Source organism: Rhincodon typus, chromosome 7, assembly GCF_021869965.1.
Source record: "Rhincodon typus isolate 14 chromosome 7, sRhiTyp1.1, whole genome shotgun sequence".
Lineage (NCBI taxonomy): Eukaryota > Metazoa > Chordata > Chondrichthyes > Orectolobiformes > Rhincodontidae > Rhincodon > Rhincodon typus.
The window spans coordinates 5013040-5040824 of NC_063338.1; the positions used below are offsets into that span (position 1 = coordinate 5013040).

The 27785-nt window shown below is 41.6% G+C and overlaps 1 protein-coding gene across 1 annotated transcript in view; it reads left to right on the top strand.

Annotated features, from left to right (window-relative positions):
• Positions 1–388: 388 nt before the first annotated feature.
• Positions 389–27785, top strand: part of bmpr2b (bone morphogenetic protein receptor, type II b (serine/threonine kinase)) — a 297603-nt gene continuing 270206 nt past the window's right edge. Inside the window, exon 1 of the mRNA XM_048598830.1 lies at positions 389–2046. Within this exon, the coding sequence (XP_048454787.1) occupies positions 1983–2046 (64 nt within the window). The 5' untranslated portion in view covers positions 389–1982. The remainder of the gene's footprint in view (positions 2047–27785) is intronic.

The following is a 27785-nucleotide window of genomic DNA, read 5'->3' on the forward strand; positions in this document are numbered from 1 at the left end:
GTTCATCCAGCCCTGCACCTTGTTGTCATTAAATTTGACTCCTTCACCCACCTAGGCCTCAGATCCAGGCATATTACCCCAGACTCCTTCACCTCTCTCTCCCCGTTGACGTCACTGTTTTGAATTCCACCATTTCCATTAAGTTTGCAGTCACTGCTTATTTATCTTCGTTGGCTCAATGTTCATTTGTTCTTGGTGCCTCAGGGGAGGTCTTGAAACATGGCTGGCACATTAAAAGCGCGGTTTGAATGTGAGCTGCACTACTCCTTTATGAGGGAAATCAGAGTTCCTAATTTGTCCCTTCCTACTTCAGACCTTTGGGAGTTAATTTGCGTTGCCCCTTTAAACGCAGAGCACTATAGAGGGAGCTGTTCGGATTCAGACACAGCCTCAGGCTCGGTGTGTGATCGTGGCGTGTCTGGCGGGCGTATCCCGTCTTTTCTTGCTGTGTTGTGTGTGTGTATGTGTCTGGTTTCGGCTGTCGTTCCCTATTCGCGACCAGCTCAGCCTCAGTGGTTCTCCACCATCTTCATTGAACAAAATGCAGGAACGCAAGACACGGACATAAGAGATCGGAGTGGAAAAGATCCCGGGAACCGACTTGGCGGGGTATAGAGAAGGAAGCGTTTTTCGGCAGCCTCCCACCGAAAGCTCTTGCGGTCTCCTGGAATTTGCATAGGGAGAAGAAAGCGAGGGGTGTGGGTGGCGGAGGGGAAGACAACTTCATATAATCTAGCAGAAATAAAGCAAAACGGCTTAGGGGGTGGGGGTGCGTAAGGGAGATTCTTTCGGAAGTTGGCATTGCCTCCGGCCCCCCTCATCCTGAGTGAGTGGTCCAAACATTTGGACCCCCCCAACCACAAACTTAATCCCCTCACATCAGAAGACAAGGACGGGGAGGGGGGGTGAGGAAGGAAGGAAGGAAGGAAAGTCATGATGACCCGCTTGAGGGGAATGAACCTTCGGTAGTGGAAATTTTAGATTTTTTTAAAGCCAGAACCACAGGATGAAAAAGAAATAGAGAAATAAATTGAACGGGAGCCAGGCGAAAGAGGGAAATCTAAAATCAACGCCCGACAAGACGAAGAGTTTGCGATGCAGCTCCCGAGGACGGTTTGAGAAGGAAAAGAAAACATACACACACAAAAAAATCACACGCCATCGGTCGAAGACCTGCGCTTGGAAGGAGTAAATTATTTCGAGAAGATTAAAAGTAAATTCGATCGATCTCGTTTCACTCGAGAGGGGGAAGGGAGGGAAAGAAAAATACCCATGTACTGAAGAGGAAAAATCTCAGACGACAAGTCTGCGAGGAAATGTATACAAAAAGAGTGAAACAATTATTCCGTCAGGAGGAGAAGAAAAATCATCGTCGTCGAGGAAAGGAGTCATAGGGTTTTTTTTCCGTTTCCCGTTACAGCAAGTGAATCCCCCAACCTTGCCCCACCAAACAACATATGATTGAAGTTTGTAGAGGATTTATCATCAACAGCGATCAAACAAACGGGAATTTTTATATCTACACAGATGATCCTGAACATTTTGTTCCGTGATCGCGAGGAGAACATTAGTTGAACAAAAAGAGGGATATTTCATCAATCCCACCCATCCGCGGTTCGTCTGGACGCCCGCGGCTTTTCTTTTCCGCTGGATTTTAAAAAAAACAAAAGAACAGCAACAGTCGAGGAATTAAAAGGAAGGAAGTAATAATTCTATTTGTGTGTGTCTAATCGGAGCGGGTGAGGAGTCCAGACCGAGCAGGGCAGGAGGCGAGGAGCTGAATTCTGCCGGACCATCGGGTGGTTGTGAGCGCGAGCAGGGCCAGCGGATTTTCAAATCGCGGCCTCCGCGAGGGCATGAAACCGTCGTGGGCTGTCAATAACCGCCGGGGCTGAACTGGGCCGAGCCGCATTCCCCTTCCTCATTGTTGTACACTGCTTCGCTTTGCCCTCCATCACCCCCCCCGCAACTCCGGGTCGGACATGGCCGCCTCCTTATGTCTGCTGTTCTTCGGGATTCACGCCGCCTGGGTGAACGTCGTGGCCTGTAAGTGACTGGAAGTATGTTCCCGGGTGTCGGAAGCGGCCCAGAGGTGTGGTGTTGGGGAAAGGTTGGAGGAACATTTAAAGAGACTGCGCTAAGCTCGCTATCGCTTGAATCACTGAATGTGGGGGTGGGGGTGGGGGTAGAGTGGGAGAAGTACATGTGTGTGGGGGTTGGGGCCGGGGGAAGAGAGGAGAGGGGATCAAGAGGGGGCAGACCAGTGGGAAAGTGAGTAGAGAAGGACCGGATGAAGGGGAGGAGAGGGTAAGGGACAGAAGAGTGAAGGGGAGAGTGGACAGTTGTAAGAGTGGAGGGGTCGTTTAAATAATTGTCTAGGATTTCTCCCTCCATAAGAGAAAATCACAAGATTTCTGAAGAAGGGTCTCGACCTGAAACGTCAACTTTCCTGCTCCTCTTGATGCTGCCTGGCCTATTGTGATCTTCCAGTTCTATACTGTGTAATCCATTGCATTTTACAAGCTTTTTTTGTGCGCAGTCGTCAAGGTGTACACGAGTCTGTAAATCTCATGGTCAAGTAGATACAGTAACATAAAAACTGAAAGAACTGCAGACGCTGTAAATCTGAAACAAAAAAAGAGATTGCTGGAAAAAGCTCAGCAGGTCTGGCAGCATCTATGAAGAGAAATCAGTTAATGATTCAGGTCCAGTGACCCTTCCTCGGAACCCCAGATATAGTAACATCTTTTGAAGCACAGCAGGGTCATCTAGCGAATATGGACTGAGACAGACCAGGATGAACCTGTTATCTACAGCACATGTGCTATTCTTTGACTTTGTACCATTGAACGAATGACCATAGTTTGTTTCCTGTGATCTGTCTGCAAGTATACTTGTGGACTCATAGGCTTGGGGTTGATGCCTATGAGCATCTGAATATTCAACACTTGCTCTCTTCCATACGTGTTGGACTGTCTGTCACCAATTTGCATCAAATGAAGAAAAATTAAGTTCATTGAATGTATATGACACTGCATCAGAGTATGCAATTTAGTGCAGACAGAGTTCTATTTGCCATTTCTATTATTCTGTTATCCAGATTTTAGAGGGAAAGAAGTTGTAATTGTTGATTGCATCTTTGGCTCTCTTATTGATCATTAGAGTTGATTGACAATGGCAGAGCATGACAGTATTGCCGAAAGTTCTGTGTTGATTGTAGTCCATAACATTATGCAGTTGGCTAGGTGCATTTTTCTTATTTACTCACGGAACATGGGTGTTACCAGCTGGCCAGCATTTACTACCCATCCCAAGTCACCCTTAAGAAGGTGGTGTTGAGTTTCGTTCTTGAACTGATGCAATCCATGTGCTGCAGGTAGACCCACAATGTCACTGGGGAGGGGATTCCAGGATTTTGACCCAGCAACAGTGAAGGAGCAGCAATATATTTCTAACTCGGGGTGGTGAGTGGCTTGGAGGTGGTGGTGTTCCAACATATCTGCTGCCCTTGTCCTTCTAGATGGTAGTGGTCGTGGGTTTAGAAGGTGCTGTCTAAGGATCTTTGGTGAATTTCTGCAGTGCATCTTGTAGATAGTACACGTTGCTGCTCCTGAGTGCGGGTGAAAAGAATGGATGCTTGAGAATGTGGTATCAATCAAGTGGGCTGCTTTGTCCTGGATGGCATAAAGCTTCTTAAGGGGTGTTGGAGCTGCACCCATTCAAGCAATTGTGGAGTTTCCATCACATTCCTGACCTGTGGCTTGTAGATGGTGGACAGGCTTTAGGGAATCAGGAGATGAGTTACGCATCACGTTATTCCTAGCCTCTGACCTGCTGTACTAGCCACTGTTTTTATATGGTGAATCCAGTTGAGTTTCTTATCAATAGGATATTCATAGTGGGGATTTCAGTGATGGTAACAGCATTGAATGTCAAGGGGTAGTGGTTAGATTGTCTCTTTTTGAAGATGGCCATTGTATGGCATGAATCTTTGAAGAGAGAGTTCAAGCCTCCTGATCGAGGCTTAGCCTGGGGACGGTATGAGGCTGGTGGCGGCCCATGGCTCGTCGGGACAGTGTCTTCTCAGAGTCGGGTTGCTTGTGAATGCAGCCCAAAGCGGGTGGTAATCTCCATCTAAGGCTAAGTACTGGCACGAGACTGATAGTCAACAAGTACCGTAAGGAAAGTTGAAAAAAGAACTTTGAAGAATTTTACTTGTCAGCTCATGTGTGGATACTATCCAGAACTTATTGCATTTGATCAGGAGTGCTTTAGTATCTGACAAGTAACGAAAATTGTGAAATCATCAAACAAACATCCCAGTTCTGACGTTATGATAGAGAGATGGTTGTTGGTGAAACAGCTAAAGATATGGTGCTTAGGACAGATGCTAAGGAACACCTGCAGACATGTCCTGGAATTGAGATGACATACCTCCAGCAACCACACCATCTTTCTATGTGTCAAAGATGACTCCAACCAGGGGAGATTTTGCCCCCGATTTCTAATTTTCCTAGGTCTCCTTGATGCCATACTTAGTTGAATGTGGCTTTGATATCAAGGGATGTTACTCTTGCCTCATCTCTGGAATTCAGTGTCTTTGTCCATGTTGGAACCGAAGTGTAATGAGATCAGGAGTTGAGTGTCCCTGGTAGAACCCAAACTGGGCATCTGCAAGCAGGTTATTGCTGAGCAGGTGCTGCTTGATAGTACTGTTGATGACACCCTCTTGTCACTTTAACAATGATCGAAGGTAGACTAATGGGACGGTTAGATTGTGCATAGGACATACCTGGGCAATTTTTCACATGGTCAGATAGATACCAGTGTATCTTCCGTGATCTTCAGTGCTATTAGAGTCATAGAGACATACAGCACATAAACGCGTCCTTCAGTCGAATTTGTCCATGCCGACAGACATCCCAATCTGATCTAGTGCCATTTGCCAGGATTTGGCCCATATCCCTCTAAATCCTTCCTTTTCAAATACCCTCCAGATGCTTTTCAACTGTTGTAATTATACCCGCCTTCACCATTTCTTCTGGCAGCTTGTTCCATACATTCCCCTGTCACCTTAAACCATTATCCTCTAGTTTTGGACTCCCCCACCGTAGGAGAAAGACTTTGGCTGCTCCCTGTATCTACACCCCTCATGATTTTATAAATCTTAATAAGGTCACCCCTCAACCTCCAATTCTGCAGAGAAAAATGCCCCAGACTATTCAGCCTCTCCCTATCAAACCCTCCAGTTCCAGCAACACACATGTAATTTTTTTCTGCACCTTCTCAAGTTTAACAACATCCTTCCTATAGCAGGGTAACCAGAATAGCTGGAATGTTGTCAGGGCTTTTGCAGTATCCAGCGCCTCCATGCTAATGAGCATTCTGTGGCAGATACCTTGATGTTGCTCCTCTGTCTCTGTCGCATATGTTCAGATGAGGCCAACTTTGACAAGGGAGCCTCCGAAATGTCCACATTCTTCCTCAACCGAGGATTCCCCAGCTCCGTTGTCGACCGGGCCCTCAATCGGGTCCAACCCATCTCTCGCACTTCTGCCGTCACCCCTTCTCTTCCCTCCTGCAACAGTGATAGGGTTCCCCTTACCCTCACCTACCATCCCACCAGCATCCACGTCCAGAAGATCATCGGATGCCATTTCTGCCACCTCCAGCAAGATGCCACCACCAGACACATACTCCCCTCCCCTCCCTTGTCTGCCTTCCGCAGGGACCGTTTCCTCCGGGACACCCTGGTCCACACTTCCTTCATCCCCAACACCTGCCCACAGCCCTACGGCACCTTCCCCTGTAACCGGCGAAGGTGCAACACCTACCCATTTACCTCCTCCCTCCCAAGTATCCAAGTGCCCAAACATACCTTCCAGGTGAAGCAACACTTCACCTGCACTTCCCAGAATCTAGTCTACTGCATTCGCTGCTCACAATGTGGTCTCCAGTACATTGGGGAAACGAAGCGTAGACTTGGCGACCGCTTCGCAGAACATCTACGTTCTGCTCGCAAAAAAGACCCTGAACTACCTGTTACCTGCCACTTCAATGCACCACCCTGTTCCCTGGCCAACATCTCTGTCTCCGGCTTGCTACAGTGTTCCAGTGAAGCCCAACGCAAGCTGGAGGAACAACACCTCATTTTCCGCTTGGGGACCCTACAGCCCTCCGGACTCAATATTGAGTTCAATAATTTTAGGGCTTAAACTCTCCCATGTCCCAGCCCCCCACCCCACACACCAGGCCCTGTTACCACATAGCCTGCCACTACACACCCCCTGTTGTTAGTCACTAACAGTCCCCATTAACAACTACTCACCCTCCCAGCCTGATCATTAGCAACTCCTTTGTCTGTCTAACTGTCTTTCTCTCTCTCTTTGGGCTCTATTCTATCGTTTACTCCCAACCCCACCCACCTCCCTATTTTCTGCATATAAACTGATGTTTTCCCAGCCACCATCAGTTCTGAGGTAGGGTCACCGGACCCGAAACGTTAACTCTGTTTTCTCCTTCACAGATGCTGCCAGACCTGCTGAGCTTTTCCAGCAACTTTGTTTTTGTTCCTGATTTACAGCATCTGCAGTTCTTTTGGTTTTTACCTTGATGTTGGTTCTTAATTAATGGATGCTGGACTTTCCCAGCTGTTTTATAGACATGACTGAATGAGGTAATTGTTTTGCAATGAAGAAGGAGTATCTTTATGAATGTCTGAATTCTGAGAATTCCATAAGCACGTCCTGAACATATTCACAAATTGTACGAGCAGGAAGGCTTCCTGCTCCTATGATGCTGCTTGGCCTGCTGTGTTCATCCAGCTCTACACCTTGTTATCTCAGATTTTCCAGCATCTGCAGTTCCTACTATCTCTCATTCACAAATTGTACGTTGTGTTACTTTATTAACAAAGAGAAATCCATTGATGACAAATCAGCTGACATAATGTGCTTTATAAATTAAGCTGGACGTCTGGATTTGAAACCTTAGCTCTGTTTCTCCCTCCATAGAAGGTGCCAGACCTGCTGAGTTTCTCCTGCATTTTCTGTTTTTACTTCAGATTTCCAGCATCAGCAGTATTTTGCTTTTATTGAAGGAGATATTGTGATAAATGGCCAAAAGCTTGGACAAAGAGGTAGATTTTAAAGAATTTTTTGTGAGTAGAGAAGCAGTGATGGGTGATTTTGGAAAGAAATTCCAGAGCTTAGGACCTTGGCAGTTGAAGGCATGGATAACAATGGTGGTATGATTTAATATTGGGAATTCTTGGATGCTTGCATTCCAGGAGTGCAGATATGTTGGTGAATTTGAGGAGCCGATTGCATGGATGGCAGCGTGAGGAACTTTAATGAGATGAGAATTCAGTACCAATTGGTAGTGAATGAAAGGACTGAATAAAAGAATGGATGGTGTGGATAGAAAATACAAGGAAGTAGTACAGAACAATCTTAAAATAAAAGGAAATGTGGATGTTCACATTTATTCAAAGTATCATTTTTTTTTCTGTTGTGGGGCATGAGGCTAGACCAACATTTGTTGCCCATCCCTAATTATGCTTGAACTGAGTGGCTTTCTAGACCATTTCAGAGGTCAGCTAAGAATCAACCAACGTGTTTTGAAAACAGTTCAAATTGCAGAAGAGAAACTGCTGGAGGCCTTGGAAAAAATAAAGGTGGATAAATCCCTGGGACCTGATCAAGCGTATCCCAGAACATTTTGGGAACATAGGGAGGAAATTGCGGGGCTCCTAGCAGAAATATTTGTATCATCTATAATCACGGGTGAGGTGTCAGAGAAATGGAGACTGGCTAATGTGTGCCTTTATTTAAGAAAGGTTGGAAGGAGAAGCCTGGGAACTATAGATCTGTGAGTCTGACATTGGTGGGTAAGTTGTTGGAACCGATTCTGAAACATAGGAGTATTTGGAGAGGCAAGGAATGATTAGGGATAATCAGGATGGTTTTGTGTGAGGGAAATCGTGCCTCACAAACTTGATTGAGTTTTTTGAGAAGGTAACCAAAAAGATCGATGAGGGCAGAGTGGTAGATGTTGTTCATTTGGACTTTAGTAAAGCCCTTGATAAGGTTCCGCATGGTAGACTAATTAGTAAAATTAGGTTGTATGGGATTTCAGGGTGAGCTTGCCAGTTGGATACAAAATTGGCTTTACGGTAGGAGACAAAGGCTCCAAGCTAGGCAGAATATTTTTAAGGTGAGAGGAGAAAGAATTAAAAAGGACATGAGAAGCAACTTTTTTAAAACCCAGCGTGGAATGAACTGCCAGAGGAAATGGTGGATGCAGGTACTGTTACAACGTTTAAAGGCATTTTCGGATAAGTATGTCAATAGGAAAGGTTTGGAGGGATGTAGGCCAAATGAAAGCAGGTGGGACTAGTTTAGTTTAGGAGCATGTCAGTGTGGATTAGTTGGACCGAAGTGTCTGTTTCCATGCTGTATGACTCTGTGACTCTATGGAGTCACGTGTAGGTCAGATGAGGTAACATTTCCTTCTGTAAAGGATATTAGTAAACAAAGTTTGTGTGTAAGATACTTGATCATCATTATATAATCGGTCTTACTGATGTGTAGTTTTGTATTCCAGGTTTAATTAATTGAATTTAAATTCCACCAGCTGTTGTGGAGGAATTAGAACCTGCATCCCAGAGCATTAGCCTGGGCTACCAGATTACTCATCTAGTGATAATACCACAAGCCTGACATCTCCCCTAGCTTTAATTGAGATTCATTTTTCTTTTGGTTCCTTTATTGATGAAAATTCTTGATAGATGTAAGGATAAGCACACTCTATTTGCACAGCCACAAAGAGTCAGTTGGTTCACTACTTGCACCCTCACCTCCTCAGTCAGAACGTCATGGCTACAAGCTTCATTCTGGAGCTCATGCAATAATTCAAGCTGGATCCATCAGTGAGAAAAGAGGTGCTGGCTTTGGAATGAGATGATAAACCCTCCTTTCTGTTGAGTTAAGGATCCCATTGCTAGCTTAAGATGCGTACTACCCTGTACTTTGGCTTATGGATATCTCAACCAACATCAATTAATAAATAGATTAATTCGCAATTTTTCTTGGCCTTTGTTAGATGTAGCTTTTTTTCCTCGATAAAATACTTCAAATCAACAAATTGTGATACCACAGAAACTACTGGAGAAATTCAGCAGGTCTGGCAGCATCTGTGGAGAGAGAAACAGAATTAATGTTTCCAGTCTACAATTACTCTTCTTTAGTTCTTTTTGTAGATAAATTCTTGATTAGTAGGGGAATCAAGGGTTATGGGTAAAGGGCAGGAAAGTGAACATGAATGTAGGATCAGCCATGATCCTATTGAATGGCACAGCAGGCTCGAGGGGCCTACTCCTTTTCCTATTTCTTATGATCTTACTGGCTAAGTTTCTCCATTATATTCTGTGTTTATTTCAGATTTCAGGATCATCGGTATTTTACTTTTAACTTTGAGGCACATTGAGATGACTTGAAAGTATTGAAGTGTGACAATGCCATGGCTTTAAAAAGTGTATTTTTTTATGAGGAAAGGTTGAGACAGAGGTGTGAGCAGTCTGTTCAAAGCCAGTAGAGCAAACAGCTTGTGGTGCCTTGGGTTTTTTTTTAAGTTGGAACAATAAAAGCAGCCTAAAGGGTAGGGTCAAGCTCCCACAGAACCTGGATTTATAGTTTAGCATTCTGCAGTTGCTGGGGTCTTGAATGTGGATGTGGAAGCTCTTATTCTTCTCTCTGTTATAGCTAAAAACTGGAGATCTCTTGCTGCTAGAGTTGCATGCAAGACAATCTGTTTTACTGAATTTACCTTTGTTAAGGGTGTGTTTATGGGATGTTCCTATATTGGAACAGTTAATTAACTGTAGTTAATACATTTATTATTCTGTCAAGCTTTTCGATAGAGTTATAGTTAAGTCAATTGTTTTCTTTTTATTTTGTCTGTGTTTTAATACAATGGTTAAGTGTGTCTTACTTAATGTTGAGTAGTTTGATCAATTGAATTGCATCTGGAACGCAATGCCTTACACTTACCTTTAAAATAAGGTAAAGTTAGGGTCTAGACAATCTTCTTAATGTATTTTGAGGGGAGTCTTGTCTGGCCCATAACAAATTGGGGCTTGACCTGGATAAGAATCTTTAATCCTAGGTTGGGTTTAGAATTATTGGACTCGAAGACAGTGAGTAATGAGTGTTGGTGTTTTTCATTTCGTGTGTTGCATTCGGTTTGTTTAAACAGGGTGTGCCTTGTGTAATAATGGCTCTTTCAGTCACCTAAGAGTTTCCTGGGGATGGAAGCAGTCACTTTAGGTGTTTTACAGAAAGTGAGCAAGGCAAAGTTTTCAGAATTGGGAAACAAGTTGAAGTTGGAAATGACTGTGTGTGTGAGAGGAAAGGGGAAATAATTGCAGGAATAGCCGTGCATTCCTGACAATTGTAAATGTAGTCAGAATTATTGGAGAATGCTAAAGTTCAATTGCAAATGAAGCAGCTGGCACGGTGTCTCACTGGTTAGCACTGCTGCCTCACAGTGCCAGGGACAGGGGTTCAATTCCACCCTCGGGCGATTCTGTGTGGAGTTTGCACATTCTCCCCGAGTCTGCGTGGGTTTCCTTCGGGTGCTCCGACAGTCCAAAGATGTGCAGGCTATGTGGATTGGCCATGCTAAATTGCCCGTAGCGTTCAGAGACGTGTAGATTAGGGGATGGGTCTGGGTGGGATGCTCTGTGGGTCGGTGTGGCCTGTTCCCACACTGTAGGGATTCTATGAAAGCTTGAATTAATGGCAATGGCGAAAGAAAAAGAACAAAAAGAAAGGGGCAAAGAAATGAAACAGTTTGAATTATGATTAAAAGCAGAGGAAAAGGAAAGCAAAAGATGCCCTAGAGGGAGAGAGAGTTTTTGAACTTGAGGTTGGAACTGAAAACTCAAGCTTGACTTAAAATGGCAGAAGTAGAGGTGAAAGTCAGGAGTGGTAATGAGGACAGTGATGGAGAGCGATCCTGTCGTAGCCACAAGCCTGGTGGGAATCTTTTAAATATGCTGAAGCATTTGATGAGAAGGATGTAGAAGCCTTTTTCATTTCATTTGAAACAGTGGCTAAACAAATGAAATGGTCATTGACCATGTGGGTATTGTTGATCCAAACAAAGTTGGTTGGTAAAGCTAGTGAGGTATTTTAATCACGATCAGAGGAGGTATCCGGGAAGTATGATGAGGTGAAAAAAGCCATTTTAAGTGCATGTGACCTAGTACTGGAAGCCTACAGGCAATGTTTTAGGAATTTAAGGAGGGAACCTGGTCAAATGTACATAGAGTTTGAAAGGATCAAAGTAATTTTGATAGGTGGATAAGGGCAATGAAAATAGATCAAACATATGACCCTCTTAGACTATTATTTTGGAGGAATTCAGAAATTCATTTTCCGAAGTAGTGAGAATTCATGTGGAAGAGCAGAGAGTTAAGACTACATGATTAGCGGCAGAAATGGCAGATAATTGAGTTGGTTCATAAATCAATGTTTGGCTTCTGATATCATTCTCAACCTGTGAGGGATAGAAATTGGGGAAAAGAGAAGTCCTCAGGCAGTAAGGGGAAAGGAGATCTCATTGAAGATAGTTTACCACAGGGGAGAAAGGAAACCTGTGAGAGGGAAAAGAGAAGTAAAAGAGCTGAGATGTTCCCACTGTAACAAAGTAGGCCAAGTGAAGTCATAGTGGGTGGTTTAGAAGATGCATTGGGAAGAATCTATGGAATTCACTGCCACAGAAGGCTGTGGAGGCCAGGTCATTGAGTACATTTAAGACAGAGATAGATAGGTTCTTGATTATCAAGGGGATCAAGGGTTACGGAGAAAAAGCAGGAGAATGGGGTTGAGGAACTTATCAGCCATGATTGAATGGTGGAGCAGACTCGATGGGCCGAATGGCCTAATTTCTGCTCCTATGACTTATGGTCAGACATGGGAAAACAGGATAAGCCAGTGAGTTTTGTTGAAGTGGTAAGGAAAGCACAGTGGAAGCTAAAGTGCTGAAGAAGAATGTATAACCCAGTCAGGGGTTGGTTGAGAAGAAAGTGTCAGATCTCTCTGAAAGAATTTACTTGCGTGGGTGAGGTTTACTCATGAATGCCAAGGAGGAACAGGTAAAGAAATTTAAAATTTTAAGAGATATGGGAGCAAGTCAATCTTTGGCGAGAGATGAGGAGATCTGGAATTCAGAAAGAGTATTGCCAGAAAAAGTGATAATATGTAAAATTCGTGACGAGCGGAGCAATATTCCATTATACAAAGTGAGGTTGGAGAGTCCAGTTAAAAGTGGTGAAACATTGGGAGGAGTAATAGAGAAATTCTCAGTTCCAGAAATTGTTCATCCTTGGTAGTGATATAACTTGACCACAAGTGGGAGTGATGCCTACTGTGATTGAAAAGCCAGTGGAAAATCAGGCAATTGAGGTGTTACAGGAAAGTATATCCTGGAATTTTTCCTCAAGCTGAGTGGTAACAATGTCACAAAGCCACAGGTGGAAACAGGAGGAGACATTGAGGAGTAAAGGCAAGGAAGTTGAAGTTCAGTTATCAGAAACTACGTTTGCTCAAATGGTTGAGGAAAAAAACAAGAGCAGGTGGAGGACAAGTGGTTATTTTTATTTCAGAGAAATTAGCTGAATTAGAACAAAAAGACAAAAAACTAAAGCAAGTTTATCAAAAAGCATAACAGCAGAAGAACCTGAGTGTATGTCAGAACGTTAATATCTTAAAAATGAGGTCTTGATGAGGAAATGGAGACCATCACACATCCAGGCGGATAAGAAATGGGCAAGAGTTCATGAAGTTGCATTACCCGTGGATTATAGAAAGCAGGTGTTGTAGTAGCACATGAATTAGCAGTCAGAGATTATTCAGGAGTAAGGAAAACTCAGGACAAAATACAAAAACATTTTTATTGGCCTGGACTGCATAAGATATTGTTGAATTTTTCTAAACATGTCATACATGTCAGGTAATTGGAAAACCTCAGGCAGTGATGAAGCTAGAGCCCTTAAAACCCATTCCCCTGTTTGATGAACCTTTTACAAGAGTCTTAATTGATTGTGTAGGACCCCTATCTAAAACATAAAGTGGGAATCAGTATTTGTTGGCCATAATGAATGTGTCTACTAGATTTCCAGAGGCCACTACATTACACAGTATCGTGGCTAAAAGGATTCTGGAAGAGTTACTCAAATCTTTTGCTAGATACAGATTACCCACAGAAACGCGATCAGATTGAGAGTAACATTTTACATCAAAATTTTTCAAGGAAGTTATGGATAGCTTTCAAATAAAACAAATCCACTGCGTACCATCCAGAGTTACAGAGAGCATTAGAATGGTGGCGCCAGACTTTAAAGACAATATTGAGGGCTTATAGTCAAGACTATTCAGCGGATTGGGATATAGGAATTCCATTTGTACTTTCACAATTAGGGATGCACCTAATGACTCCACTAAATTCAGTCCATTTGAATTTAGTTTTTAAGCACGAGGTGAGAGGACCACTAAAATAATTAAGGAGAAATTGGTAAGTCAGAGTTCAAAGACCACAAATTTGGACTGTGTGTCAAATTTTAGGGGAAGAATTAAGTACAATGGGTGAGTTGGCTAGATAGCATTTGAAAGTAGCACAACATGTGATGAAGCAGGAAGCAGATAAGACATCAAAAATTTGTAGTTTTGTTAGTGGAGCTAGTGTTATTCCCAGTAGGGTTAGGGTTAGGGTCCAACATCTCATTGTAACTCAGTCCCTTGATTCCTGGCAACATCCTTCAAAGGCAAGGTTTAGTGGGCCTTATCAGCTCAAAAGGAAATTGAGGTGAATTATTTGGTCGACAATCTGGTGATTTTTAGTTACATTTGGAATGAACATTTGGAGTATCTATCGGAATTGTTTGATTCATTGACTTTGGGAGGCGGGCTTGGTGATAAATCTGGCTAAGAGTGAGTTCACAAAACCCTAAGTCACATTCCTGGGCTATGTTATTGGACATGGAGAAATGGCCCCACGGGATGTGAAAATAGATGTAATTGGGGGGGTTTCTCATACCGCCAACAAAGAGGGAAGTACTATGATTCCTAGGACTGAGAGACTTCCATTGGAAATCTGTACTGAATTTTAGCAGTGTCGTTGTTCCACTGACAGACTTGTTGAAGAAGTGCAGAAAATTTCAGTGGATGCAGGAATGAATGTCAGAAGGCATTTGACAGCCTGAAAACTGTGTTAACCACTGCCCCAGTGTTAACCACTCCTGATTACGCAAAGCCATTCTAGGTGGCAATCGATGCAAGTAATGTGGGTGTTGGTGCTGTACTCTTGCAAGAAGACAACGTGAAGATAAAAAGACATATAGGGTAGCTTTCCGCAGAAAATGGAATAATCATCAATAGAAATATTTCACAATTGGGAAGGAGATCTTTAGTTTGGTGTTGGCATTGCAACATTTCAAATTTATATTGCCAGTAATGTGTCTCAGAATATTGTATATACCGATCATAACTCATTAAAATTTTTAGAAAAATTTAATGATAAAATGTCTAAACTGTTTAGATGGAGTTTATTATTGTAGCCATTCAATTTGAAAAATGCAAATGTGGCAGGATGAGGGAACGTAATTGCCGACGCATTGTCACGTCTTTGATGAAGGAAGACGGAGGTGTTCAGTGTTGGGGGGAAGGGACAGACTGAAATGGACTGTAGTAGTGTATGTTTTCATGCTTAGAGTCAATGTAACGTGTTTGTGTTGTAGTGTACTAATAGTGTGTAGCTAAAGGTTTTTAAAAATGAAGCCAGCTTTGTAAATTGATGGCTCTTTCTTTTAAAGGAGAGGTGTGACGATACTATGGCTTTAAGAGATGGTGTTTGTCTTTTTAACGAAGAAAGGTTGAGACAGAGGTGTGAGCAGTCTGCTCAAAGACAATAGAGTAAACAACTTGTGAGACATTGGGTATTTTTTTTAAAAGTTAGAACTTTAGAAGCAACCTGAATGGATGGGGTCAAGCTCCCATAGAACCAGGATTGCTGGGGTCTTAAAACTAGATATGGAAGCTCTTATTCCTCTGTGTGCAGCTAAAAGCCGGGGTTCTCTTCCTGATGCTAGAATTGCATGCGCGACAACCTGTTTTACTGAATTTGCCTTTGCCAAGGGTGTATTTATGGGATGTTACTATATTGGAACAGTTAATTGACAATAGTTAATATATCTATTATTTTTTGTTAAGCATTTCAATGGAGTTAGTTAAACCAATTATTTCATTTTTATTTTGACTGTTTTTTAACTGTAGTATAAAAATAACATGTATTTTCCTTAATGTTGAGTAGTTTGACCAATCGAATTGCATCTGGAATGCAACACTTTACACTTAGCTTTAAAATAAGATAAACTTAGGGTCCAGGCTATCCTCTTAATATATTTTGAGAGGCTTTGGTCTGGTCTATAACTAAAAGCATGAAAGTGAATGGGTCTTTAAGCTTTTTGACTTCTTGGACTGCGAAGGTACAATGCATAATATTGAACCATGTCAAATAGTTTGGAATTGAACTCCTAGCCCATGAAATTCATGCATGACAAAATAAGCATAATTGAAAATTAAGTTGAGTTCCAACTTCCTGTGTTAAATATTGGGAAGACTGAAGCTGTTGTTTTGATCCCCACTCCAAACTCTCTTCCATAATTATTCCCTCCATGTTTGGTAACAGTGTGAAATTAAGTCAGTCTGTTCACAAATTTGGTGTCACATTTGAATCTGAGATGACAATTTATGGCATCTCTTCAACCTTTCATTCCATGTTCTGCTCGCTGAAATCCTTGGTCATGCCTTCATTACCTCTAAAATTGATATTCTAACACACTTTCTGGTCTCCCAAAATCTACCCTCTCTCTGTAAACCTGAGGTCATTAAAAACTTTGCCACCTATCCCTTAATTGCAAGAAATCACATTCCCTTATCACATCATGTACTTGTTTGCCTTCATTGGCTCCCAGATAAGCAACTATTGATTTTAAAATTCTCATCCTTTTTCTCAAATCCTTCCGAGGTTTTATGACTCCTTATCCTATAATCTCTTCCAAATCCACAACTCTCTATGATATCTGTGCTCCTCTAACTCTCACTCCTGTGCATTCCCAATTTCACTTGCTGCGCCACTAGAGGCTTTGCCTGCAGTTGCCTCGGTTCCAAGCTCTGGAATTTCTTCCTTGCACTTCCCTGCCCCCTCTCTACTTCATTTCCTCCTTTAAGGCACTTATCAACACATATACCATGCTTTTGAACATTGGACTTAAACAAACCACACAAGGAGATATTAATAGTGCTACTGGGAAGTACCTTTAGATGTTTCATTATGTTAAAGGTGCCAGCTATATTAGTGATTGCCATTGAATTATGGGAATGGATTGCTGGAACATCCCAGCTTAAATTCCAAGTTTGAACTGAGTTTTCTGATTTCATCTGAGGCAGTAAATAGTGCTACTTTTGGATCAGGAGTGGAACGTTTGTCAAGGGTTTCTCCCATTATTCTGCTGAGAAATGATTGTTTAGATGTTGGGTGATTAGCTTAGATAGGATTAGGTTTTCCATTGATGTCTCTGAGGACAAGTGACCTCAGTTAGTCCTGCTTTTTTGTGTTGCTCCCTCCAAATTTTTCTCATCCCCAGTTTAAAAGTACCTTTGCCTCACCTGAAACTAAATCAGTACATAAAGAGGAAAGTTTGAACTTTGAAATTCCTGGCTTAGCATGCTGCACCAATCAAGTGAGGAAAAACTTGCATTTTGTACTTTTCCTTTTAGCCTATTCAGCAATGTTATTACAGGGAGTTCTGCTATAATGCAATTGTTGCATTCCAGCACAGCATTGCATTATTAAAAATAGCACTATATAAATAATGGGGCTTATGCGAAAAGCGGGGTTAGGAGCACAAAGGACACATTACAATTATATTTTCCAAAATTCTTCCTCGCCTGTGTAGCTTCATTTTTCTTGCTGCAGTTATAATGACAGTTTATCGGACAAGTGATGCTGCAAAGAGGGAATACATTTACGAATCTGACCTTGTATTTGCAATGAAGTGACAGCTGGGCTTTAAATAGAGTTCTGCCACTGGAAATCCCAGTAATGGTTGGTCCTCCATGATTGTGCGAGCATGATCCAAAAGAAGTGAGCAGTGCACAGTTGTGTGAGATAGAGCTCACAGCCAGCAATCCTCCATGAAATTCCCCCGAAATTGACACATCAGCAATTTTTAGTACAATTCCCTCCTCTATTTAAATGCTGATATGACTTGATATTTCCATCGGCACAGACTTCTGGGTAGATTTTCAGATAAGTGAAGCAAAGGAATCTGACCTTGCTTAATTAAAATGCTTTGTAAACCTAAGTAACATTGTATTCAAAATGGTGCTGGAAAAGAGTGGGTTGTAATGCAGACATCTTCTGGTATAAATGATTTACGTGAACAAGTTCAAAAATTCTTACATATTAAATATGTAACAAAATCTAGGCAAATGGTACATTGATGTCTCGGAGGACAAGTGGTCCTAATTAGTCCTGCTTTTTTGTGTCGCTCCCTCCAAATTTTTCTCATCCCCAGTTTAAAAGTACCTTTGCCTCACCTGAAACTAAATCAGTACATAAATAATTAGATTAGATAAAATAGTCATATTATTTTAAACTATACTTCATTTTTTACTTATACCATCAATTTAGCATTGGAACCCATTCTTCTGTTTAAATGAGCTGCATTTTTAAATAATGCTGATGCAGTCAACGTGTTCAGCATAAACTCTTCAAACTAAGACTTCACATATTTTCCTAATAAAATGGTTGTTCTCTGTGTGATATTATATTTGAGGTTCATGACATACAGTCTGTACTTGATGAAATTGCATTATAGCCAACACATGGTCACATTTTACAAATAGCATTCCCCTATTTGTCAATCGCATTATAGCCAATTCAAGTTGCCGGAACACACGTTAGAGGAGAACCCCCTGTACGCACCACAGGAACAGGTGGGACTTGAACCCAGGCCTCCTGCCTCAGAGGTAGGCCATAATCACTGCCACAATATACCATCTTTTACATCCTTGTGACATGGAAAACTCTTGATATAGCCAGTGTGTGTGTGTATGCAACAAGAGAGAGGTGGTAAAAAAGAGAGAATAGAATGGATGGGTTTATGTCTGGAATCAAAATGTGCAAGTGAATGAATGTGGCAAGTTTAAATTCTGTCGACCTAGTTACATAAAAATTAGAATGAATGCCTCATGGTAAACTGGAGATGGGAAATGTATAAGAGGTAATAGGAAGGAGTACAGACTTCAAGTCAGAGGTCCTGTGCTGGGATAATGATAGCATGTAAACAAACAATCCAGCTGATTAGTGCATGTGAAGTTCCACAAATTGGAAATTAAAGTGATCAGTTTTTGTTAGCGCTAGTTGAGCGTAGATTGTTGGCTTGGCCACGATTAAATAATGTGCATTTAACACCTGCAAAGGTACCATTTTACTTATGTATTCATGGGATGTGGCATCACTATCCATCCTTAGTTGACTTTGAGAAGGTGGTGGTGAGTTGCCTCCTTGGCTGCAGTTCACTTAACCCACAATACCGTAGTGGGGAGATTTCCAGGATTTTGACTCATCACATGATCAGTCTTGGTCATTTATTTTACTTGCCTTTGGAAATCTATAAATGCAATGTTGTTTTATGATCTTGACATCCCACTCCTTTATAATTGAAGAATGCAAAATTAGCCGATATTGGCTGGGGTGGCAGTGTATGTATTATAATTTCTTGTATGGGGAAGGAAATAAATTAGCCATTTTTATTAACTCGTTTAACACCTGATGAAAATTGTACATTTGACTCAACTGCAAATTCCTTGTTCCTATCCTGCTTTTCTTTCTCTTTCTGCCTGATCAGGATATTCCTATATAGATAGCACCCTGCAAGTCATGGCCTGTGTCTCTGTTCCCTGAAAACTGAACTCCTCTTGAGCAATTGTTAATGGTATGAGACTAATGACACAGCGCTGAGAATTATTGGACATCTTGTTGAGTCCCTTGCTTTCCCAACTTTTTGGTTACGAGCAGTTCCATAAAAAGAGAAAATCGATCATAACTCAACTTGTGTCACGTTACAAACTAATTTTATAGAAGCAGTATTGAAGTGGCATTAAATGCAAGTATATTGAACTAAACTGGTGTCAGTTTTAGAAAAAGCTTCTTAAATGTAAGAGTGTAGAATTTAAAAGGTTGTTCAACAATACAGACATGGAGCAAGATTAAGCCATTTGGACTCTGGAGCCTGCTGTGCTATTTAATAAGATCATGGCTGAACAGCAAGTAGTATGAAGTCCTCTAAATGCTGATAATGCTGATTGTGTGTGCCGTTACGCAATAAGCTGTAGTGTACCTCAGTGCACCTGATAACAGTCACAGGGACAGGATGAAGAATTGACACTATATCTCTGTGTATAATAAAATGTAAAAAGTTATATTATGTCTTGAATCCTAAAAATGCTGCTTGCTGTATTAATGCTATTGCTGTATTTTACTCCCCTAATAATGCTGTCCAGTAACAGCCCATGCAGAGCTTCATTACAACAAAACAAACTTATTTGTCTAAGTTCAGTTGGGGAGCTTTCCAATCCAAGCTACAGAAGCCAACAGTAATAAAATTGTCTCTCTTTTGAAGTTGGACTACCCTTTTGAAAGTTACTGGTTGAAGGGGGCAGGCTTCAGACAAGAGTTGTGATGGTGAACTGCCAAACACTGACATTCTGATAAATGCCAATTCACAAAATTCACTCATATATTTAACCATCTAGGAAAATCAGCTCAAATGGTTATTGTCAATTTTGTTAGCGTTCATGTTTTAAAGTTTTGGAGAAGATTTGTAGCTCGGGTTGTGGATGAAGTTGTAGAAATGCTTGCCGAGCCAGTGGGTTTGGTTGCAAACGTTTCGTCACCCTGCCAGGTAACATCATCAGTGCGCCTCCGGTGAAGCATCGGTGTTCTGTCCCACTTGTTATTTATATGCCTCGGTTTGCTGGGGTGATTGGTATTGTTTCCGGTTTTGTTTCTCAGTGGTTTGTACACAGGGTCTAATTCAATGTGTTTGTTGTTGGAGTTCCGGTTGGAATACCAGACCTCCAGGAATTCCCTGGCGTGTCTCTGTTTGGCTTGTGCGATTATCGATGTGTCGTTCCAGTTGAATTCGTGTCCCTCATTGTCCATATGTAGTGAGACAAGTGAGAGTTGGTCGTATCTTTTGGTGGCTAGTTGGTGTTCATGTATCTATATAGTCAATTTTCCTCCAGTTTGACCTATGTAGTGTTTCTCACAGTCTTTGCATGGTATTTTGTATATTACCCCAGTTTTGCCAGTTTTGGGTATGGGATCCTTTACATTCATCAGTAGCCGACGCAGGGTGGTTGTTGGTTTGTGGGCTACTCTGATACCCAGGGGTCTGAGTGGTCATCACTGAAATGTCCTCGATGTATGGTAGGGTGATAAGTGATTCTGGTCGTGTTGTGTCTTCCTGTTGTGGTCTGTCTTGGAGGTAACAGTGGATTGTGCTTTTCAGGTATCCATTTCTTTTGAAGACTCCGTGTAAGTGCTCCTGTTCTGGTTTGCATAGTTCTGGGTTGCTGCAATGAGTTGTGGCTCGTTTAAATAGCGTCCTGATGCAGCTCCATTTGTGGGTGTTGAGGTGCCCACAAATGGAGCTGCATCAGGACACTATTTAGAAAAAAAGACTGTGACAGTTCATCACAATCAGCTCCCCCAGTGATTCAGCTGGTACAGATGTGAAGTAATTCAGTAAAGAAGACCACATGGTTCCATGTTAGAATTCCAGTCAATATCTGATGTCAGATGTTCACTGGGACCATATTTAGGCATTGATTTCCCCTTTTAGATCAGAAACATCAGTCAGGGTTTCCATTGCAGCAACCTGGAATTACGCAAAGCAGAACAGGAACACTTGCATGGAGCCTTCAAAAGAAATGGATACCTGAAAAGCACAGTCCGCTGTTACCTCTGAGACAGACCACAACAGGAAGACACAACATGACCAGAATCACTTACTGTGAGTATGTGTGACTCTTGGCCATTTACCTGTGGTGGTTGTCAAAGCTGAGCAGGATACTATCCTTTCTTGACACCCATTTCCCAGCAGGAGTAACTGACATTAATAGGAATGGAAACCCTGACCACCCCCCCCCCCCCCCCCCCCCCCCCCCCCCAGCCCTAAAGTTTGTCCTGTTTGTCTGTTTACTTTCGTCTCAGCTGAGAGGATCTGTTTTCACCCCTCTTAAATGTAATTTATGTCTGTTTTGCATCTCTCTTTCTTTTTCACCCCAAATAGCAACCCTTTTGACTTTTACACTAGGTCTCTGTACTAAATAGTCCCCCGGCTCCTCCTTCATCTCTGTCAAAAGTATAAAATCACCATTTTTTCAACTCTTTCCGTTCTGAAGAAGAGTTGTATCAGACTCGAAACATTAACGCTCTTTCTCTCTCCATTGCTGAGTTTATCCAGCACTTTTAATGTTTTTTCAGGTTTCCAGCATCTGCAGTATTTTGGTTTTAGTTGGTAATCAGCAGGAGGTTACTTTGCCCATATTTGCCTTGATACCATGAGATTTTGTGTAATACTCCAGTCAATGTTGACTCTTAAGGCAACTCCCACCTGACTGTATACCACTTTGCTGTCACCTCTGGTCATTCTGTCCAGGTGGGGACATCAGACATACTTGGGTATGGTGATGTTGGTGTGTGTGAGACAGCCACATTCACGAATCATAGTTTCTAGACAATGTCAGACCGTTGGCTGACTATTCATGGGACATCTCTCCCATTTTTGATGCAAGCCACCAGTTGTTTTGCAAGGATGACTGTACATGGATTATAGGACTGGGCATGTCATTGTGATGTCTTTGTGGCATTTTTGGGCAATGCCACCTGTTAGGTGGAGCGTTGCAGTGCGATATTGTGTGATTAATACATTTTTTTTTCAGTTGAAATTGGGGATTCTCCTTCCAGAATTGAGATTTCACTTGACATTTCAACAAATGTATACTATACTTCACTTGAAAAGTACACTGGATGTGTGACTATAGCCTTCTCTCATCTACCTCCTGATGATGGTCAGTTTAGGAATTTGCATTTACAGAGGTACAGAAAAATCAAAATGTGCCACAAAAGCTTTTGCTTCTGAACAATGTGAGCTGTAAAATCTGAGTCCATTAAATTATAACAATGCTACTCGGTTACTCTATTTGGCTTAATGTCCCAGGTGCAACTGGGTGTACATAGATAGATATGTCATGGCGGTCATATTAGCGTTGGCAGCATATTCTGTTTCCAGTATCAATGTTGATGCCATGTCCTCCATCTTGTTTAATTTAGTTTATTTTTAATTTCTTTCCACAGTGTTTTTTGATGCAGCTAATTGACTTACTAGGCTATTTAGAGGTGATTTAAGAATTGGATCTGGAATTGCATGTAAGCAAAATCAAGTGTGCATAGCAGATTTCCTTTGCTGAAAGAAGAGATTTCATGGTGGTTGTTTCATGATCACTATTCAAGAATTTAATTTAATGTAAATTCCACCAGCTGCCATGGTTGGATTTGAACCCATGTCCCCAGAGCATTAGCCCGTGATTCTCGATTGCTGGTCCTGCTATATTAACACTTTGCCACCACATCCCCCTAAAATGCACGAGGCCTTCCTTGGCTAGGAGTACCAGCAGGAGTTGGTGTGTATCTCTATCCCTTATCATGTCATATTAATTTTGAGAAATTTTCCTATTAAACATTTTCATTATGTTGCAAAAATGTCAAAGGGCCCCCCTTTTTAAAAGGATTGGAACATTGCTTGATTTGATTTGCTTTGTTAGTTTATTGAAAGAGTATGAAGAAAGACTTCTGGAACAGTGGGGGTTGGTTAGGGAGGAGCAGATGTATGGAATGCATTTTGTTGATAAACCTGGTATTACGTTAAAAAGATTGGTTTCCTACTTTGCTATTTGGCTTCAAAATAAACTTATTTTAAAGGCCTCCCATTGCTATGCTGTACATCTCCGTTCATTTTGGCCAGCTAAAAAGTTTTAAAAAATTTAAGCCCCCATGGGTTGGACTCATCCATTTGAACCAAGAAGATCCCTGGCATGATGTTAGTCTGTGCTGCGTTAGCTGATTTCAATCCTGGCTACAGTGGATGAGCCTTGATCCCTTTGGCTTCAGTGGGGTATTTAAATGAGTCAGCATTCCTGCTTCGATCTCCTCACGTATCCTGTTGGAAAATGTGTCAGGTTTAAGCACGTTTTAACTTGGCTATGTATGCCCTGCCTAAGTGGCGTAGTGGAGGAAGAATGTCACTCGTGAAATTGTCCCATTACATGAGTCACATACCTCAAAAAGGGGAGAGAAAGCAAAATTGTTGCATTGTGAAGAAATTGCCTATGGTTCCATCCTGTCCTAGTGTTTTGCTGCTTGTCTAGTATTTTTCCTGGAAAACCACTGCAAAGGAAAATATAGAAATGTCCTATCAACCATGGAATCTTTTTTGCTCATTGGCGAGATGTGGCCTTTGTTGGCTGGGTCAGCATTTACTGCCACTGTTACTTGCCTTGAGAAGGTGGTGAGTTGTTTTCTCAAATCAATAAAATCTATTTGTGTTGGTTCACCCACGATATTGTTACAGTGGGAGTTTTAGAATTTTGACCAATGAAAGTACAGCAATATATTTCCAAGTCAGCTTGGAGGGAAACTTGAAGGCGGTGGTGTCCTCACGTGTGCTGCCCGTGTCCTTCTAAGTGGTAGTGGTCGTGAGTTTGGAAGGTGCTTTCAGAGAAGCTTTGGTAGATTTCTGCAGTGCACCCTGCAGAAGAAACACACTGCTGCTACTGGAGCCTTCTTAATACATTGCTTCTGGCTCATCAAGGAGATCTCCACAGGCTCCTCCTTAGTGGCATGATGGGTAAAACATCAAACCTTAATGTTCCTTACTCTTGGTGTAAATGTAAAATAATGTATATCTCTGAGTTTTAAAACACAAAGCTCTCAATTGTGAAAAATAGATCTAAATATTAAATAGTTTAACAGATATATCGGGTTTTAGGTAAATGTTTGACATTAGTCAAAGTATTTAAGTGCTCTTAGTTCTTCAGTTCAAATTCTGTCATGAAAACATCAGTACTGTATCCAAGTACATTACGATTATAGGTAGACATTCACTATTGCTATTGTGCCCCTGTGTGTTAGTGGCAAGCCTGTGCCCGAGTGCTATACCCTTGTACATCACAGACCCCTACTCGTGAATGCTGCTCTCCAGTGTTGTACAATAATGCAACTATATCAATTGGTTCTGTACCACAATTACAAACCTGCATTCACTAGTACAGTATCCTGTTGCTGTTTTAACACCCCCAGAGCTTGATGAGCCCTTTCCAGGTACCTTTTGCATTTTCTTTATTATTTCTATGCTACATCTTTAATATGAAACTCCATGGAAATAGAAACATGGGACATTGGGATAGGGAATGAAGCCAATTGTGTGAGGTATGTCTGGAAGAACATTTCCAGTGAGTGCGTGTGGTCTTGCGTATTTCCATTCAAGTGCCTGCTGACTTTTGAGTTGCTTTTACATCCAAGGGATAGGCCTGCTTGGGTCAAGTAGAGCAGATTGAAGCCTGAAATGCATGCAAGGTCATTGTCAACATATAAACAGACACAAGCAGTGAACTAAGAGCACTGTCAGATGTAAAAAAAATTCTCAGGTGATGCTGGGCACTTCTGGACAAACCACAGAAAGCAGATAATCAAAAGAATAATAGAATGTTGTCCCTTATTTCAAGAGGGTTCGACTGTACGAGTACAGAAGTCTTGTTGCAACTGTACAAGGTGCTCGTGAGACCACATATGGAATACTGTGAGCAGTTTTTGTCCCCTTACTTAAGGAAAGATATTGTTTCATTGGAGGCAGTTCAGAGAAGGTTCACGAGGAAGATCCCTGGTATGGCAAGCAAAGACTAAACATGTTGGGACTCTATTCACTGGAGATTAGAAGAATGAGCGGTGATCTCATTGAAACATATAGGATTCTTAAGGGACTTGACAGGGTAAATGCTGAGAGGATATTTCCCACATGGGAGAGTCTATGACAGAGGGCATAGTCTCAGAATAAAGATGATGAGAACGTTTTCTCACAGATAGTTGTGAGTCTTGGTGAAACTCCTTGCCACAGGAGAGCTGTGGGGGTGGGGTCCTCATTTATATTTAAGGCTGAAGTAGATTCTTTATCAGTAGGGGAATCCAGGATTACAATGAAAAGGCAGGAAAGTGAACATCAGGAATGTCAGACCAGCCATGATTCTTTTGAATTGTGGAGCAGGCTTGAGGGGCCAAACAGCCTCATCCTGTTAGTATTTCTTATGATCTTACCCATCATAGAACTTCAAGGAGAGTATATTTGCACTTTTTAAAAACTGTTTATCTTCTCAGGATATCTGAAGGCCTGTTGTTTAAGAGGTTGAATGGTGGTATTATATCTGTGTAAGTTATTTGTGGAAGCTTCTCAGTAATAACCAGCACCCTCTGATTCCAGTACTGATTTATAGTTCAACAAGTTTATCATAATTTCTTTGTGAAAGGAATTGACTTGAAGCACTAAATTGAAATATACAGACACTAATAGAATTTTTGATGCATTAGAAAATATTGGAAACTTTTCTCAAAATGTCTGACTGCTACATGTATGGATCAAGCTTTCTCCTTTCAATGGTTACATGTGCGATCTGCAGTGTCCTAGATTTTGCCTAATGAAGCTGAGAGAGCCACTATAAAATATGAAATTATTGAAAACCGTGAAACTCCAAAAACCAGCGTGTCAGCTTAAAATAATTTACTTAAGTTGCTGACCACTGGTGGGATTCCCATTGACCCAGTAGGACCAGTGCCTTTGGATTTCATAGACCATTTTATCATTGAGGCACAAGCTTATCTCTTTCATAGCCATTGTTATGCCACAGGTTACATGTTGAACCTTTAAAACAAAACAGTACAGGTAACAGTACAAAGAGGTGTTTGCTGATGCTGTTGGGAGAGTTTAAACTAGAAAGGCAGGGATTGGAATTTGAGCAAGGAGACAGAAGAGGGAGAAACAAGGATCGAAACAAAAGCCAGAAAGGTAAGAAGCAAAAATGGCAAGCTGACAATAAAAAAGAGTGAGAAACAAAGGGCCATCATGCAAAATAAAGCTAAGATGATGAATGAGATTAGGTAGACAAGTCTAATAGCCCGTGTTTTGGTGTGTGGAGCATTCACACTGTATATAGTACTTTATGGATAGACTGTTATGATATATTAGCAACTATGGCGACATGGCTATGGGGTTACTGAGGATGGGAACTGAACATATGGAGGTATTAATTATTTAGAAAGGACAGAGAAAAAGGGAAAACAGCTGGAGTAGCATCATTAGTAAAGAAGTAAAATCAGTGCAATGGTGAGGAATGATACGAGCTCAGAAAATAATCATGTGGAATCTGTATCGGTGGAGATAAGAAACACCATGGTGCCAAAAATGTTCTTGTCCTTAATTGCCCAGAGCATAGTTAAGAGTCAACCACATTGCTGTGGGCCTGGAGTCACATGTAGGCCAGACCAGGTAAGGATGGCAGCTTTCTTCCCTAAAGGACATTATTGAACCAGATGAGTTTTTCCTGGCCATCAACAATGGATTCTTAATTCCAGATACCTATTGAATTCAGATTCCACCATCTGCTGTGGTGGGATTCAAACCCAGGTCTCTGGATTAACAGTCCAGCGATAATACCACTATGCCATCGCCATCGCCATCCCCAGAACCATTACTCATAACCAATGTGTACTAATGACTGGATGCCAAAGGCTTGCATTTTCAAAGGTTTAAACAGAGGACAGGATGGAGTTTCTCTATCTCTTTGCTATCAGCACATATTGTGTGACATCTGAGAGTTCCATCATAAAGCAAAACAGTTGGCTGTGCGCAAGAAATTATGTAACAAACAAGTAGTTCATTTTTACTTGCAAATTGTGATCTTGACCATTACTTATTAGATGAAAACTACTGGCAGTTAGGGGAAAAAGTTGTTTGCTTATCACCTAGCTAATAACTCTATTTTCTCTCAATTAGGAAATAATGTGTGTTGGAATTTTTGTGTAATGTCACAAAAGGCGATAGTGATATGAAGCTCATCTGCACTCAGTTTTGTATAGTGCTGCCCAGGGGATATATTGGTCTTGGAGGGATTGCAATTCACTTCAATCAGAAAGAACCCTGGTTGAAAAAGGTTAAATTTAAAAGTTTGTGTAAACAAGGTTTGTATTCCCTGGAGTTGAGAAGATTATGTGTTTATCTATAGGACATTTCTAAAATGATTAAAGGATTTGAAAAGGTAGAAGAAATGATTTTTTTTTTCCAGTGAGGGAATCCAGAAGAAAGGAATCAGAGATAGTAGGAACTGCAGATGCTGGAGAATCCGAGACAACAAGGTGCAGGGCTGGATGAACACAGCAGGCCAAGCAGCATCATAGGAGCAGAGAGGCTGACGTTTCGGGCCTAGACCCTTCATCAGAAAAGGGGGAGGGGAAGGGGGTTTTGAAATAAATAGGGAGAGAGTGGGAGGCGGATAGAAGAGGGATAGAGGAGAGGATAGGTGGAGAGGAAACAAACAGGTCGAAGAGGC